The sequence below is a fragment of the Lynx canadensis genome, chromosome E1, assembly GCF_007474595.2.
Source record: "Lynx canadensis isolate LIC74 chromosome E1, mLynCan4.pri.v2, whole genome shotgun sequence".
Classification (NCBI taxonomy): Eukaryota; Metazoa; Chordata; class Mammalia; order Carnivora; family Felidae; genus Lynx; species Lynx canadensis.
Window position 1 is genome coordinate 41,089,909 of NC_044316.2, and position 15,105 is coordinate 41,105,013.

A 15,105-nucleotide genomic window follows, 5' to 3' on the forward strand; every position below is an offset into this window, starting at 1 on the left:
TTAATTTATATTTTGGAGAAGGGTATTTTTAAAGTCTCCCAGCCCAGCCATCCATGCAGTGCTTGTAATTCACTTGTGTCCTGCAGTGTTCCTCCCATGTAGTCTTCTATCTGCTTGACATTGTTGGTGACAAAGAACTCATCAACCCTTAAGGAGAGCCATTCCATCTCCAGATGGATCTGATTATTAGCTCTTCTGTAAGCAGAGTTGAAATCTCTCATTGAGGCATCCATGTTGGTCTTAATTTTAGTTCTTGGGACCTTACAGAAGAATTCTTATCCCTTTCTTGTCTGTCCTATCTCTCATGGGGTTCTCATCTTCAACCAACACCCCCAGTACCTCCAGTGTAGTATGGTACATCCTTCTAGGTGGGTCTCGTTTTTTAGATTCAAGGGGCTTAACATTTACATTTTAGCTCCTGGCTATTTTGTGCTGAGATCTCATTCTGATGCTGCTTGTCTTCTGTTGCACTAGAACCCGGATGGTTCCCTCTCCCAAGCAGCAATGATGCAGAGTGCCTTAGCCAAAGAAAGGCGGGAACTCAAGCAGGCCCAGCGGGAAGCTGAGATGGATTCTATTCCCATGGGGCTCAACAAACACTGGGTTGATCCTCTGCCTGATGGTAAGACCCTGGTAGGGGTGTGTGGACTTCTCAAAAATAACCCGAGCCTTGAAGTACAAGCACTGCCAGCACATACTAAAAATTTAGCCTTAGCTTTGATTTGGGGATTTTTCCCTTTGGTTAAAGCATGTTTTTTGTGTTTGTTTGTTTGTTTGTTTGTTTTTAAACCTTTAAAACCAAAAATGTTTTATTTATTTTTAAAAAAAAAATTTTTTTTTTTCAACGTTTATTTATTTTTGGGACAGAGAGAGACAGAGCATGAACGGGGGAGGGGCAGAGAGAGAGGGAGACACAGAATTGGAAACAGGCTCCAGGCTCTGAGCCATCAGCCCAGAGCCCAACGCGGGGCTCGAACTCACGGACCGTGAGATCGTGACCTGGCTGAAGTTGGACGCTTAACCGACTGCGCCACCCAGGCGCCCCCCAAAAATGTTTTAGTAACCCTGGTCAAATCATTAGACTGAGTTTTTCTTCTGAATAACTTAAGAATTTTTTATGCTTGGGGTGCCTGGCTGGCTCAGTCAATATAGCATGGGACTCTTGATCTCAGGGTCATGAGTTCAAGCCCTATGTTGAGCATAGAGCTTACTTAAAAAAGAAAAAGATTTTTTAAAAAGTATTTTATTGTTAAGCAATCTCCACACTCAGTGTGGGGCTCAAACTCACAACCCCAAGATCAAGAGCCATACACTCTACTAACTGAGCCAGCCAGACACCCTAAGAATTTTTTTATGCTAAAGATAATACAGCTTTGAAACTTCCGTTTTTACATAATTCTTTGTGCAGTAAATGTTAAGTAACTCCTCGATACAGTCATAACAAGTACTTAGTAATATGTGTTAGGCAACTGGGGAACTGAGCCACACTTTAAAGTAAGTAGACATGATCTCTTCTCTTATGAGGCTTGCAGTTTAGTGGGGAAAATCAATTATTAATCAAACAGTTCCCAAATTACTAACTAAATCATGACTAGTGGTACGTGAAGAAGTACAGGTGGTGTAGGTCACTTTCCTGAGAAAGTTGACACTGGAAGGATAAATAGGACTTTGTCATCGGAGGGGCTGAGGTGGGGCCAGGGGGCACGTGTTCCAGGCTGAGGAATTTTCTGGGCTTGGGCCGTGAGGTGGAAAGCAGGCCTGTGTGGCTGGACTGGAATGGTGGGGATGGGGGGGGGCGGGGGCAGGACTTCGAGATGGCATTAGGAATTGGGGCTCAATTCTAAAGTCCGCTCGGGAGTGTTGCCAGGTTCTAAACAGGGGAAGGGCATGATCAGAGTTGCATTACCAAAGAATTACTGAGGGTACCCTGTAGAATGGATTGGATGGGCAAGTGTAGACACCTGAGCTGACTTAGGAGGCTTTTCTAATGGAAGAGACAGGATGGTGGCTTGAACACAAGAGGTAGCAGACGGGAGGGATGAACCGGAGAAACGGGATTTGTTGACTGTTGAGGGCAGGGGCACTGAGGTAGCTTCAGGATAGTACTAAGTTGCCTGTTTTCCTTTGCAGCGGAAGGCAGACAGATCGCTGCCAATATGAGGGGTATCGGGATGATGCCCAATGACATTCCCGAGTGGAAGAAGCATGCTTTTGGGGGCAACAAAGCTTCTTATGGAAAAAAGACCCAGATGTCAATCATTGAACAGAGAGAGAGCCTGCCCATCTACAAACTGAAGGAGCAGCTGGTCCAGGTGAGATGCCCCTTTGTGTTGTATTGGTGCAGGAGTAGCGGTGTTTTCTTTTTTTTTTTTCAACGTTTTTTTATTTTTGGGACAGAGAGAGACAGAGCATGAACGGGGGAGGGGCAGAGAGAGAGGGAGACACAGAATCGGAAACAGGCTCCAGGCTCTGAGCCATCAGCCCAGAGCCTGACGCGGGGCTCGAACTCCCGGACCGCGAGATCGTGACCTGGCTGAAGTCGGACGCTTAACCGACTGCGCCACCCAGGCGCCTCGATAGCGGTGTTTTCTAAAAGAAGGATGACGTGTTTGAACTGAAATTAGCTGGACAGGTATGTGTACATTTGTACATTCTCCAAAGAGAATAGAAAAAAACCCAGAACGTTTCCAAGTACTTTAAAATACATATGTGTATTAATGTATACATTGTCTAAAGTTTATTTAAGTAATCTGAACTCACAACTCCCAGATCAAGAGTTGGATGTTTCACAGACTGAACCATCCAGGCGCCTCTACCTATTTTTTTCCCCCCAAAGAAGAAATAAACCTGTTTGAACTGGTGGCCCCTAGAGCAGTTCCAAGTGGGCAGACCAATATCTCTGGTCAGTAAGAAAAATGGGGATGCTTGACCAATGATCCCATATGGGCAAGACTTTGCTTTAGGTAGTTATTTCCATTTTTTTGGAGATTGGATTTTAAGACAACCAAACTTTCCCTAGGCAACTGAGTTTACTAGTTCACAGTGAATCCTTTCAGTGCTATCTCAGACGTACGCAAGCAAGTACAAGTACATATGTACATGCATTCATAGACATTATATGTTTTATGTGTATTGTATGTTTCTAGATGGCAGGCAGCATATTACGCATATATTCTGCATCTTGTTTTTCCCCTTAATGATACAGCTCAGAAATTGTTCCTTTTTTTGTGTGTGTGGTGGTTTGTTATGTGGATATGCTCTGGCTTATTTAACTAGTCCTTATTTAACTAGTCCTGTATTAATAGACATATAGGTTGATGGCAATCCTTTGCTGTTATAAACGGTGTAGAAATAAGATGACTTTTGGGGTATGGAGATTTGGCAGTGGAAAGGAACACGTTATATGCCTATTTTATTTACTGTTGAATTCTTTAACCATGTGGATGTAGTACTTAAAAAAAATATGTACAATCAGAGATACCTGGGTGGTAGCTTATGCTTTTAGCATTGCCTTTATGTTTTTATAAATTTAAGAAAATGAATAAGGGGCGCCTAGGTGGCTCAGTCGGTTGAGCGTCCGACTTCAGCTCAGGTCATGATCTCACACTCCGTGAGTTCGAGCCCCACATCGGGCTCTGTGCTGACAGCTCAGAGCCTGGAGCCTGCTTCAGATTCTGTGTCTCCCCCTCTCTCTGCCCCTCCCCTGCTCATGCTCTCTCTCTCTCTCAAAAATAAATAAAAACATAAAAAAAAAAAATTAAAAAGAAAGCGAATACAATTTTTAAAAAATAGAATTGAGTCATTTAAAGAATACCCATAAAGTTTCAAGTTTTTAAATTATACATGCAGTTAAAATAAGAAAGAGCCTTGCCCATTGAAAACCACCATTAATATTTTTTTATGTGTGATTAAAAATAATTTTTTTTTTGTTTTTTATAAATTTTTAATTTTTTTTTTTTCAACGTTTATTTATTTTTGGGACAGAGAGAGACAGAGCATGAACGGGGGAGGGGCAGAGAGAGAGGGAGACACAGAATCGGAAACAGGCTCCAGGCTCTGAGCCATCAGCCCAGAGCCCGACGCGGGGCTCGAACTCCCGGACCGCGAGATCGTGACCTGGCTGAAGTCGGACGCTTAACCGACTGCGCCACCCAGGCGCCCCTAAAAATAATTTTAACTCTGTAATCTCACCATATGTATATTATCGATCCCCCTTTTCTTCTTTAGTGTTGGAACGTAAATATTATTTTCCTCCAGAGCAATGTGGGAGATTTTAATGACTGTATTTATTTATATTCTGTTAATTTCAGGCTGTTCATGACAATCAAATCCTGATTGTTATTGGAGAGACAGGATCTGGGAAGACAACGCAGATCACCCAATACCTGGCAGAGGCAGGCTACACTTCCCGGGGCAAGATTGGATGTACCCAGCCCCGAAGAGTAGCAGCCATGTCGGTGGCCAAAAGAGTGTCGGAAGAGTTTGGTTGTTGCTTAGGCCAGGAGGTAAATGGGTACTGAAGTTGTTTTGGAAATGCCTAAAGAAAGTGTGGAAAGGCCCACATCTCCACCTATAAAATGGGAATAGTACTACCTTTCTTCAGGTTTCTCCTGAGGGGGAGAGGGTTGTCGTCATTGATGTGTTCAGGGTCAAGTCCAAGGCAGATTTTACTAAGAGGAAATCACTGCACATCTTGCTCAGATTCTTACCTAAGATTTCAGGTAACAGTCTAACTGGGCTGCAGTCTTGGTTGGGAATTGCAGAAAGGAGAGATTTGTGTCTAGGTTTTCAGCTTTGGTTCTGCTTTAGGTGGGCTACACCATTCGGTTTGAGGACTGCACCAGCCCAGAAACAGTCATCAAGTACATGACAGATGGGATGTTGCTGCGAGAGTGCCTGATTGATCCCGACCTCACACAGTATGCAATCATCATGCTGGATGAGGCGCACGAGAGAACAATTCACACTGATGTGCTCTTTGGATTGTTGAAGAAGGTAACTAGGTGCTCTTTGGCGACCCTTCTTCTACCTGTTGGGGACTGAATCCTGGGAATTGGATTTGAGTACCTGTGCCTTGCTGGTTAGTCCTTCTTAGTAAAGCCACACTGCACTTCTCTTTAGACGGTTCAGAAACGGCAGGACATGAAGCTGATTGTCACCTCAGCCACATTGGATGCAGTGAAGTTTTCTCAGTACTTCTATGAAGCTCCCATCTTCACCATCCCAGGTCGAACATATCCAGTGGAAATACTGTACACAAAGGAACCTGAGACAGATTATCTAGATGCCAGCTTGATCACTGTCATGCAGATCCACTTAACAGAACCACCAGGTAGGAGGAAAGAGAATTTTTTTCCTCATGGGCCAAAAGTCCTAATGCAGGTAGCTTTTTTTCTCATCTTTTAAAAAATGTCTTTTAAATATTGGTCTCTCTGCAAGCCCAAGTCTTGCATGTTTGAAGCGGTGGTAAAGGTCTAAACAATAATGTGAAACCTGGACACAAGTTTTAAAAAATGAAAAATGAGAAAAAATGAAAAACCAGAATAAACATGGACAGATGAAAACCTCTTGGTTTCTTAGAGGTCAGAATAGGAGCATGTTTTCCATCATTGGGCGTTCTTTTTTTTTTTTTTTTTTTTTCAACGTTTATTTATTTTTGGGACAGAGAGAGACAGAGCATGAACGGGGGAGGGGCAGAGAGAGAGGGAGACACAGAATCGGAAACAGGCTCCAGGCTCCGAGCCATCAGCCCAGAGCCTGACGCGGGGCTCGAACTCCCGGACCGCGAGATCGTGACCTGGCTGAAGTCGGACGCTTAACCGACTGCGCCACCCAGGCGCCCCATTGGGCGTTCTTTTAATGTCACCGTGGCTTTCGTGTGGAACATACACACAGGAAGTAAACGTTCTCTTCTTAGGTGACATCCTCGTCTTCCTGACCGGTCAGGAGGAGATCGATACCGCGTGCGAGATCCTGTACGAGAGAATGAAATCCCTGGGACCGGATGTCCCAGAGCTGATCATCCTGCCCGTGTACTCTGCTCTCCCCAGTGAGATGCAGACCCGAATCTTTGACCCGGCCCCACCTGGCAGCAGAAAGGTACCGCTGGGCAGATGGGAAGTGCCCGCATGCTCTGAAACCACGTGGGGTGTGCACCTGGCCCTGATGGGGATTGCTTCGGGTGTATGCGAGCCTTGTTTTTTTATGTCTTAGAAAATAGTCCGACCAATCTGTTAAGGAATGAGGATCTTATATGCGGCCCCTGCTCCTCTTCCTCTCCTTCATTCAGCAAGTATCTTTGAAGCGTCTGTCAGGCTTTGGGGTACACGCCGGGGCGGGAGGCCAGGCCTCTATCTGCCATGGGGCATCTACTGAGAGACAGGCCTTTAACATATGGTGTGAAAGAGCTGCTGGGGCTCTGTGTACCCAGAGGGGGAGCCCCTGACCCAGAATTCTTAGAAGAGGTGAGGATCTAAGCTAGTCCTGAAGAGCACGTGGCTGCTTACATAGGCAAGAAGGACAGCAGGACACAAGAGGACAGCCTGTGGTAGCCCAGGGGCAAGAGCGTGCAGAGCCTTTCAGGGGCTGTATAGTTCGTAGTTCATGGCTGGAGCTAACTGCTGTGCATGTGAGACGGGAGAGAGGAGGCAGATGGACTTTTTCAAATAACAGTTTTACTAAGATAGATATAAATACAATTCACCTCTTTAAAATAGAATTCAGTGACTTTTAGTATATTCACAGAATTGTTTGACCATTAATTACCATTAATAGTAATTAACCATTAATTAGTACAGTTGATTTTAGAATAATTTCATGACCTCCAGAAGAAACCCTGTACCCTTTAACAGTCACCGCCTCCACCCCCCCCCCCATTCCCCCTTCTGCTCAGCCCCTGGAAACCACTAATCTATTTTCTGGAGTTGCTTATTCTGGACATTTCATATAAATGGAATAATGTAATATGTGGTCCTTGGTGACTGGCTTCTTTCACTCAGCATATTTTCAAGCTCCATCCATGTTGCATGTGTCAAGACTTCATTTTTTTTTTTATTGCCGAATAATATTCTGTCGTAGAATGATATTCTACACCCACAGAGTGGATGTACCACATTTTGTTTACCCATTCCTCAGCTGTTGGACATTTGGGTTGTTTCCACATTTTAGGTATTATGAACAATGCTGCTAGGAGCGTTTGTTTACAAGTTTCTGTGCAGGCATATGTTTTCACTTCTCTTGAGTATATTCCTAGGATTGGAAGACAGATGGATTTGAATAATATTGAAGAGTTAGAGTGGACAAGACCTAGTGGGTGCCTGGAGGTGTAGGAGTGAAGGGCAGGGAGAAGTCAAGAATGACTCCCAGCTTTCTGGCTTGGACAGCTGGACGGGAGATGGTGCTGAGGAGGGAAAGACGGAGGAGGAGCAGGTTTGGGGGGGAGTGGAAAGACGGCGATTCCTCCTCTGTTCTGTTAGTGATGATCGGACTTCTTTGGAAGAGAGCTCTGCAGCTCTGTGGCAGGTGGAAGCCTTTCAGGGCCAGTGAGATGCTGGCATGACGTGGGATGTTCTGGTGCTTCCTTGCAATGATTTTTCCAAGCAATTGTGGTTTATTAGCTGAACCTCTGTGGAAGAACAGTGGCAGTGCCAAGCCGAGACCAATAATCTTCTAGATCACGCGTACTGCTGCATACACACAAACCGTGAAATTCCTCTGCCGCCTCGTTCATTTTATGATCAGGGAAAAAAAAAATCTCTCTCTTGTTCCACATACACAAACAGCCCATTTTGTAGTCCAGATGTCCCCACGGGGGAAGAAAAATCTCATTTTGCACTGGCACATGTGATGCCAGGAAATCTCTGCTTTCCCAGGGTGCGAGAAAATTAAAATTGTAGTAATCAACATTGGATCTAGAAAATGAGATATGTAGCCATTTGCACCAAATGAAATTGGCTTTCATTGGCTTTTGCTTTCTCCTCTTCCACTTCTCCTCTCAGGTACCACCCTGTCCCCAACTTGACCCTTAAGATGAAGCCAAACAGAATAAGTGCCAGCTAGTCACCTAGAGAGGGAGATCGCTGCACAGTCCTTCAGGAAGATGTCTGGGGTCAGACGTCCTGTGTCACACCCCAGGGCTGAGCCTGGGCAGCTCACTCCAGCTGTGTCCCTCTTGTCTGCAGGTCGTGATTGCCACGAACATCGCAGAGACCTCGCTGACCATTGACGGCATCTACTATGTGGTGGACCCTGGGTTTGTGAAGCAGAAAGTTTACAATTCCAAGACTGGCATCGACCAGCTCGTGGTCACTCCCATCTCTCAGGTATGGCAACGTCTACCCACAGTGGTCCTGAAAATCCTCTTTGAGGCTTCTCTGAAAATTTTTTATGATTTTGTATTCTGAACTTCATTGTTTTCAAAGACGAACCTTTAAGGTACTAGGGGCTTTTGTGAGATAAGGGACGTTTTTGTGTTGTTTGTGTTTAATCTTCAGGGTAGTGTTTTGATATTAAAAATCCTCGCCAAATGTGAAATTAAAAAAAAAGTTTAACTTAGCACTCTAGATTATAAAAATATAAAAGAACGTATTTTTAAAAATACCGTGCTTAGCCACAGACATCTGAGATAGTAATAATGCATGAGACGTTAATGTGTTTCTTTGGTTATTATGGAATCATTTCCTACTCAAATTATTTTTAAAAATGAATAACCTGGTCCGCCTTTTTGAGGGCATTTTGGCTACAGCGTATCCGACATTGAAAAGTTCATTCTTTGGACAAAAGAGTTCCACTTCCAGGAGTACATCTCAAAGTTTAGTAGTGACTGAGCGCATGTCTGAGAGTAAGGGAAAAGGATGTTCACTGAAGGATGATTTATATGAAAGGAAACCTGGGAAAATTCTAGCTGAACTCCAAAAGGAAAGTCGTTGAATAAAAGATGGTATATCCACGCCATAGAATGTTGTGTGGTGTTAACAGGGTGGTGCGCATCTATGTTTAATGACATCAGCATATAATTATGATATGTTTTTTGAAAACAGTGAGCTGAAACGTAGCATGAGCAGTAGAATCCAACTTTTGTTTAAAAATAAATAGCGCACGCGGGTATACAGTGTGCATGAGCGTGCCTGGGACTGGAAGCACGTGGTCAACACGGTCCTCGGGGTTATCTGTCGGTGGAGCTGCTGGTTACCGTGTTGAGGGGGGTGAAATGCATTGTTTTTCTTTATGCTTCTACATATTTTCTTAATATTTTACAAGAGGCACGTATGATTTTCGTCATCCATAAAAATCATAAGGCTATTTTCATTTTGAGCTTAAGGTAATAGTAGCTACCACTTGTAGAGTACTTAGTAAGTGCCAGGCGCAAGGTACTTGTACATACACGAACTCATTGCATTCTCGCATCCATCCTCGGTGGTAGGTGGTGGTATTACCCTCATTTCACAGATGAGCATGAGGCACAGAGGGGTTAAGTGACTTGCCTAAGGTCACACAGCTGGGGGGAGCCAGGATTGGAACCGGGGTAGTCTGGCCCCTGCGTGGTGGGTGCAACTCGCAGTGATTGAGAAATTAGCTGTACTTGGCCTCTCTGATTTGGAGAGACATCTGTAGAATGCTGTGGAGTCCGCTAGTGTGTGCCATTGCTGCCTGCCTTTGTGTGGTTAGAGACTTCTGTATCCTTTGGTTTGGGGCTGGTATAGGAATTTGTAAAATCCTGATAACCATTTTTTTTGTTTTGTTTTGTTTTGTTTTGTTTTGAAAGTTCACTTATTTTGAGGGCGGGGGAAGAGCAGAGCAAGAGAAGGAGAGAGAGAGAATCCCAAGCAAGCTCTGCACTGTCAGTGCAGAGCCTGATGAAGGGCTCAAACTCATGAAGTGTGAGATCATGACCTGAGCCGAAATCCAAAGTCGGACGCTTAACCACCCAGGTGCCCCAATCCCGATACCGTTTATCGTAAGACAGATGGTTTTGTCAGCAAATAGCCCTCTTCAGATTGCTATTCACTGTTTCCTAGCAACGTGTGGTTAAACTACCTGTATATCTTTTTTGTATTTTTTATTTTTTGTAATTTTTTTTTAATGTTTATTCATTTTTGAGAGACATAGAGCAGGAGCAGGGGACAGGCAGAGAGAGAGGGAAACACAGAATCTGAAGCAAGCTTCAGGCTGTGAGCTGTCAGCACAGAGCCCAACACGGGGCTCAAGCCCATGAATCGTGAGATTATGGCCTGCGCTGAAGTTGGATGCTTAACTGAGTCACCCAGGTGCCCCTACCTGTATATCTTTTTAATTTAAAAAGTAGTGCTCCTTTCCCTTAAATAGTGCGGAGAAGTATTACATTATTTGGGGGAAATAGGAGAAAAATGTTTAAATTATCCATAATCCTACTACCACCAAGTGTCGTCATTTTGATGTTTTTCTTGCCCATCTTTTTTATTTTACTTTTTTTTTACCTTTATTTATTTTTGAGAGACAGAGAAAGACAGAGCACAAGCGGGGGAGGGGCAGAGAGAGAAGGAGACACAGAATCTGACGCAGGCTCCAGGCTCCAAGCCGTCAGCACAGAGCCCGACGCGGGGCTCGAACTCACCAACCGCGAGATCATGACCTCAGCCAAAGTCAGACGCTCAACTGACTGAGCCACCCAGGCGCCCCTTGCCCGTCTTTTTTCATGTTTGTTGCTTGTTTGCAAGTCTAGTAACCTACTAAGTATGCAGTTTTGTGCATTTTTGGTTTAAATATTTAGTTTTCTTCATTATTAAGGTATAAAACATGTTCAACATCAGATATTTGCGAAAGTATAGAAAATAGAACCTATCTGCAAGCCTACCATCAGAGTTAGCCTCAGTTTTAGGGCAATTTTTTCCTTTTGCTAGTTTTTTTTTTTAGTACAAAATTAGTATTATTTTATAACTTGCTTTTTCACTTATATGCATGAACATTTCCTTCTATCATTGAGAGTCCCAACCTGATTTTTAAAATGGCTACAAGAGTCATCATTGTTACGGTTAACGTTACATTTCTTTAGTTCATTTACATTTTTGGCCACAACTGTGGGGATGGTGTTTTTCATGTTATGCTTTTTCTATTGTGCCACACTATTTTGAATGTGTATTTCTGGGATCTTTATATTTCTTCCATTCGCATTGCTTGTATTTGCCTCACTTGAACAAACTTTCCTGAAATGCTGAGTTTTAGGGAATGATAAGAGCATTGATAGTCTCGGAAATGGTCCTAAAGGAAGTGAAAAACCCCACTTCGGATTTTTGCCGGTTGCTAAGTGTCCCCCGCCCTTTAGCAGATTTCCTGGGTAAAGCCGTTCAGCAGCGTTTTACAGATACGTTACTTTTATATGCCCGCCCCTCTAGGCTCAGGCAAAGCAGCGAGCTGGCAGAGCCGGGAGAACGGGCCCAGGGAAGTGTTACAGGCTGTACACAGAACGTGCCTACCGAGATGAAATGCTGACCACCAATGTGCCGGAAATCCAGAGGACCAACCTGGCGAGCACAGTGCTCTCTCTCAAGGTAGAAATCACTGTCTTGTTAGAATGGGTTGGTGGAATAGTCCAATCCTACGTCCATAGTAAATGAGTGTCAGTTTAACGAACCTCGTTAAATACTTTAGTAACCTCCTGGAACCAGTCCCTTTGAAAGGAATGCAAATGGCTGTGATAACAGCCTCTCCACTGTGGGTCTGGGGCTAAGTTGCCATGTCTGCTGTGAGCACACGGTTTTTTCTTACCTTAACAACCAGCAGGATACTTGGTTATAAAAGATTTTAGTTAGCGTTTTCTAAAAGGATATTAGAAAAATCTAATTAGTGCCAAACTGTGGACAGGCACACTTCCTTCAACCCTCGTCCAATTCTCTTCTTTTAGAATGGCAGCAGAACTCCCCGTCCAAAAACTTTGCAAGGGAACTGTCAGTACAGGTTTCAGACTGACCCTCTGGGAGCTTGGTTTTCATTCTGAATCATTGCTCTTCCTCTCTCAGTCCCCAGTGAGGACCCTCATTTTCTTTTGGCAGGGGGAGCTGCATGAATAATTTCCCAGATGATGGCATCCCCACCCCCTGACACTGATGCTGCCCTGGGGCCCTGGCACTCTACTGGTGCAGAGTGCTCTGTTGTAATTTATTATTCATTTGGTATAAGAGAGACTAAACCAGAGCTTCAGGAAAAAACCCTGGTTCAGTCTCTGGAGTGAGAACAGAGCGGCATCTGTGGCTCAAACTTCTGCTCCGAGCTCTGAGTCCTTGGCAAATTTATCTGCTCAGCCCTCTGTTCTACATTCTCCTTTCCAAAAGTGAGCTATTAATAGTATCTGTTGTGAAAATAAAAGATAATACAGGTAAAGGCCCTTGGCATAGTGCTTACTGATTGCTAGCATAATTCCTTGTAGTTGTTATTCATACAATAAGCATTTATTGAACACCTGCTGTGTTTATGGTCACAGTCACGTTAGGGGAGAGAAACAGAAGGCTTAGGTCCTACCGCATCCCCCTTATATACCCTGGGATAATGCATCATTCATTTGTTTCTTTGATTCATCAGATTAGCTAACAAATGTATTGAATGCCTACTCTGCAAGGCACGCCGATTGCACTGTTATTGTGGTTTTGTGTCTGTGTTTTCCATTGTGAACTCTTCGAGAACTGGGACCATACCTTAGTCATCCTCATAGCCTGACAGGGTATGAGGCACTTCCTGGATGCACAGTAGTAATTATGTATGCAAGAGACAGGAGAAGCTGGTGTGCTGTGTTTTTTTTTTTTTTTTTTCTTTTTTAAATTGTGGTAAAATACACAGCACATTACCCTTTTAACCTTTTTAAGATATACAGTTCAATGGCGTTCAGTACATTCACAGTGCTGTGCAGCCATCACCACTGTCCGTTCCCAGGACTTTTTCTTCATTCCAGACAGAGACTTTGTACCCCGTAAACTAAACCATCCCTTCTTTGCTCCCTCCAGCCCCTGGTAACCATTATTCCACTTTCTGGTCTCTGTGAACTTAATTTCCATGTAAATGGAATCATGCAGTATTTGTCATTTTGTGTCTGGGCTATTTTGCTTAGCATAGTGTTTTCAAGGTTCATTATGTTGGAGCATGTGTTAGAATTTCATTCCTTTTTAAGGGTGAATACTATTCCATCGTGTATGTCTTGTTTATCCATTCATCTGTTGATGGATATTTGGGTGATTTCTACCTTTTGGCTATTGTAAATAGTGCTGCTGTGAAAATTAGTGTACAAGTGTCTGCTTGTGTCCCTCCTTTCTTTTGGGCATATCTAGAAGTGGGAGTTGCTGGATCATATGGTGATCCTATGTTTAACTTACTGAGAAATCACCAAACTGTTTTTCACAGCAGCAGCACCGTTTTTGCATTGTCACTGGCAATGTATGAGGGTCCTGATTTTTCTACATCCTTGCCAACACTTGTTCTGTTCTTTTCCCGATTCTAGCCATCCTAGTGGGTGTGAAATGGCATCTCGTTGTGCTTTTGATTTGCATTTCCCTAATTACCAGTTATGTCGAGCATATTTTCATGTGCTTTTTGACCATTTTTATAACCTCTGTGGGGAAATGTCTCTTCAAATCCTTTGCCCCCCCCCCTTTTTTTTGAAAATCATCTTCCAGTAACTTTAGGGGGAAAAATACATGTATATATATATATACGTGTACATATATGTGTGTGTGTATATATATATATATGTGTGTGTGTGTGTATGTATGTATGTGTATGTTTGTGTGTGTTTATATATATTATACATATATATATATATTTTTTTTTTAAGTTTATTTAGTTAATTTTGAGAGAGCACATGAGCAAGGGAGGGTCAGAGAGAGAGAGAGAGAGAGAGAGAGAGGATCCCAGACAGTCTCCACACTATCAGCACGTAGCCCGACATGGGGCTCGAACTCACAAACTGTGAGATCATGCCTTGAGCCGAAGTCAAGAGTCAGATCCTTAACTGACTGAGCCGCCCAGGTGCCCCTGCCCATTTGTAAGTTGTCTTCTTTTTGTTGTTGAGTTGTATTTACATTTACTTTGAAGGAGTGGTTTTTATTTTGATTTTATTTTTTTTTTAAGTTTTTATATGTAGAGAGAATGACAGAGCACGTATGTGTGTATAGGCGCGAGTGGGAGAGGGGCGGAAAGAGAGAGAGAGGAAGAGAGAGAGTCCCAAGCAGGCCCCACGCTGTCAGTGCAGAGCCTGATGTGGGGCTCAATCCCACGAACTGTGAGATCATGATCTGAGCCAAGATCAAGAGACGGACGCTTAACCAACTGAACCACCCAGGCGCCCTGAAGAAGTGGTTTTAAAAGTCTCCTGAGAGGAGCGCCTGAGTGGCTCAGTCGGTTAAGTGTCTGACTGTGGCTTAGGTCACGATCTCACAGTTTGTGAGTTCAAGCCCTGTGTTGGGCTCTGTGCTGACAGTTCAGAGCCTGGAGTTGCTTCAGATTCTGTGTCTCCCTCTCTTTCTGCCCCCCTGCCACTCGTGCTGTCTCTCAAAAACAAATAAACATTAAAAAAAAAATGGGGCGCCTGGGTGGCGCAGTCGGTTAAACGTCCGACTTCAGCCAGGTCACGATCTCGCGGTCCGTGAGTTCGAGCCCCACGTCAGGCTCTGGGCTGATGGCTCGGAGCCTGGAGCCTGTTTCCGATTCTGTGTCTCCCTCTCTCTCTGCCCCTCCCCCGTTCATGCTCTGTCTCTCTCTGTCCCAAAAATAAATAAACGTTGAAAAAAAAAAAATTAAAAAAAAAAAAGTTTCCTGAGAATGTATAAGCTTTCTATCGGTCTGAGTTTTATGTGGTTCAGCCGTGGAGGTGACTGCTAATCTTGAGGATGACTTCCTACTTGCAACAGAAGAAACTGGAAAGAAGTAGACAAGTACTCTCCTTCCACGTTAACACTGGCAGGGCTGACCCTCCCATCACACACTTTCTTTCCTTCTTTTCTAGGCCATGGGCATCAATGACCTGCTGTCCTTTGACTTCATGGATGCCCCTCCGATGGAAACCTTGATCACAGCCATGGAGCAACTGTACACACTGGGGGCCTTGGATGACGAGGGCCTGCTTACTCGCCTGGGCCGCAGGGT

At 44.0% G+C, this 15,105-nt stretch overlaps 1 protein-coding gene across 1 annotated transcript in view; it reads left to right on the forward strand.

Moving 5' to 3' along the window:
* Window positions 1-15,105, forward strand: part of DHX8 (DEAH-box helicase 8) — a 31,664-nt gene that overhangs the window by 12,824 nt on the left and 3,735 nt on the right. Inside the window, exons 11-19 of the mRNA XM_030295564.2 lie at window positions 475-622; window positions 2,131-2,312; window positions 4,311-4,505; window positions 4,810-4,995; window positions 5,122-5,332; window positions 5,918-6,099; window positions 8,181-8,321; window positions 11,370-11,525; window positions 14,966-15,103. Of these exons, the coding sequence (XP_030151424.1) occupies window positions 475-622; window positions 2,131-2,312; window positions 4,311-4,505; window positions 4,810-4,995; window positions 5,122-5,332; window positions 5,918-6,099; window positions 8,181-8,321; window positions 11,370-11,525; window positions 14,966-15,103 (1,539 nt within the window). The remainder of the gene's footprint in view (window positions 1-474; window positions 623-2,130; window positions 2,313-4,310; window positions 4,506-4,809; window positions 4,996-5,121; window positions 5,333-5,917; window positions 6,100-8,180; window positions 8,322-11,369; window positions 11,526-14,965; window positions 15,104-15,105) is intronic.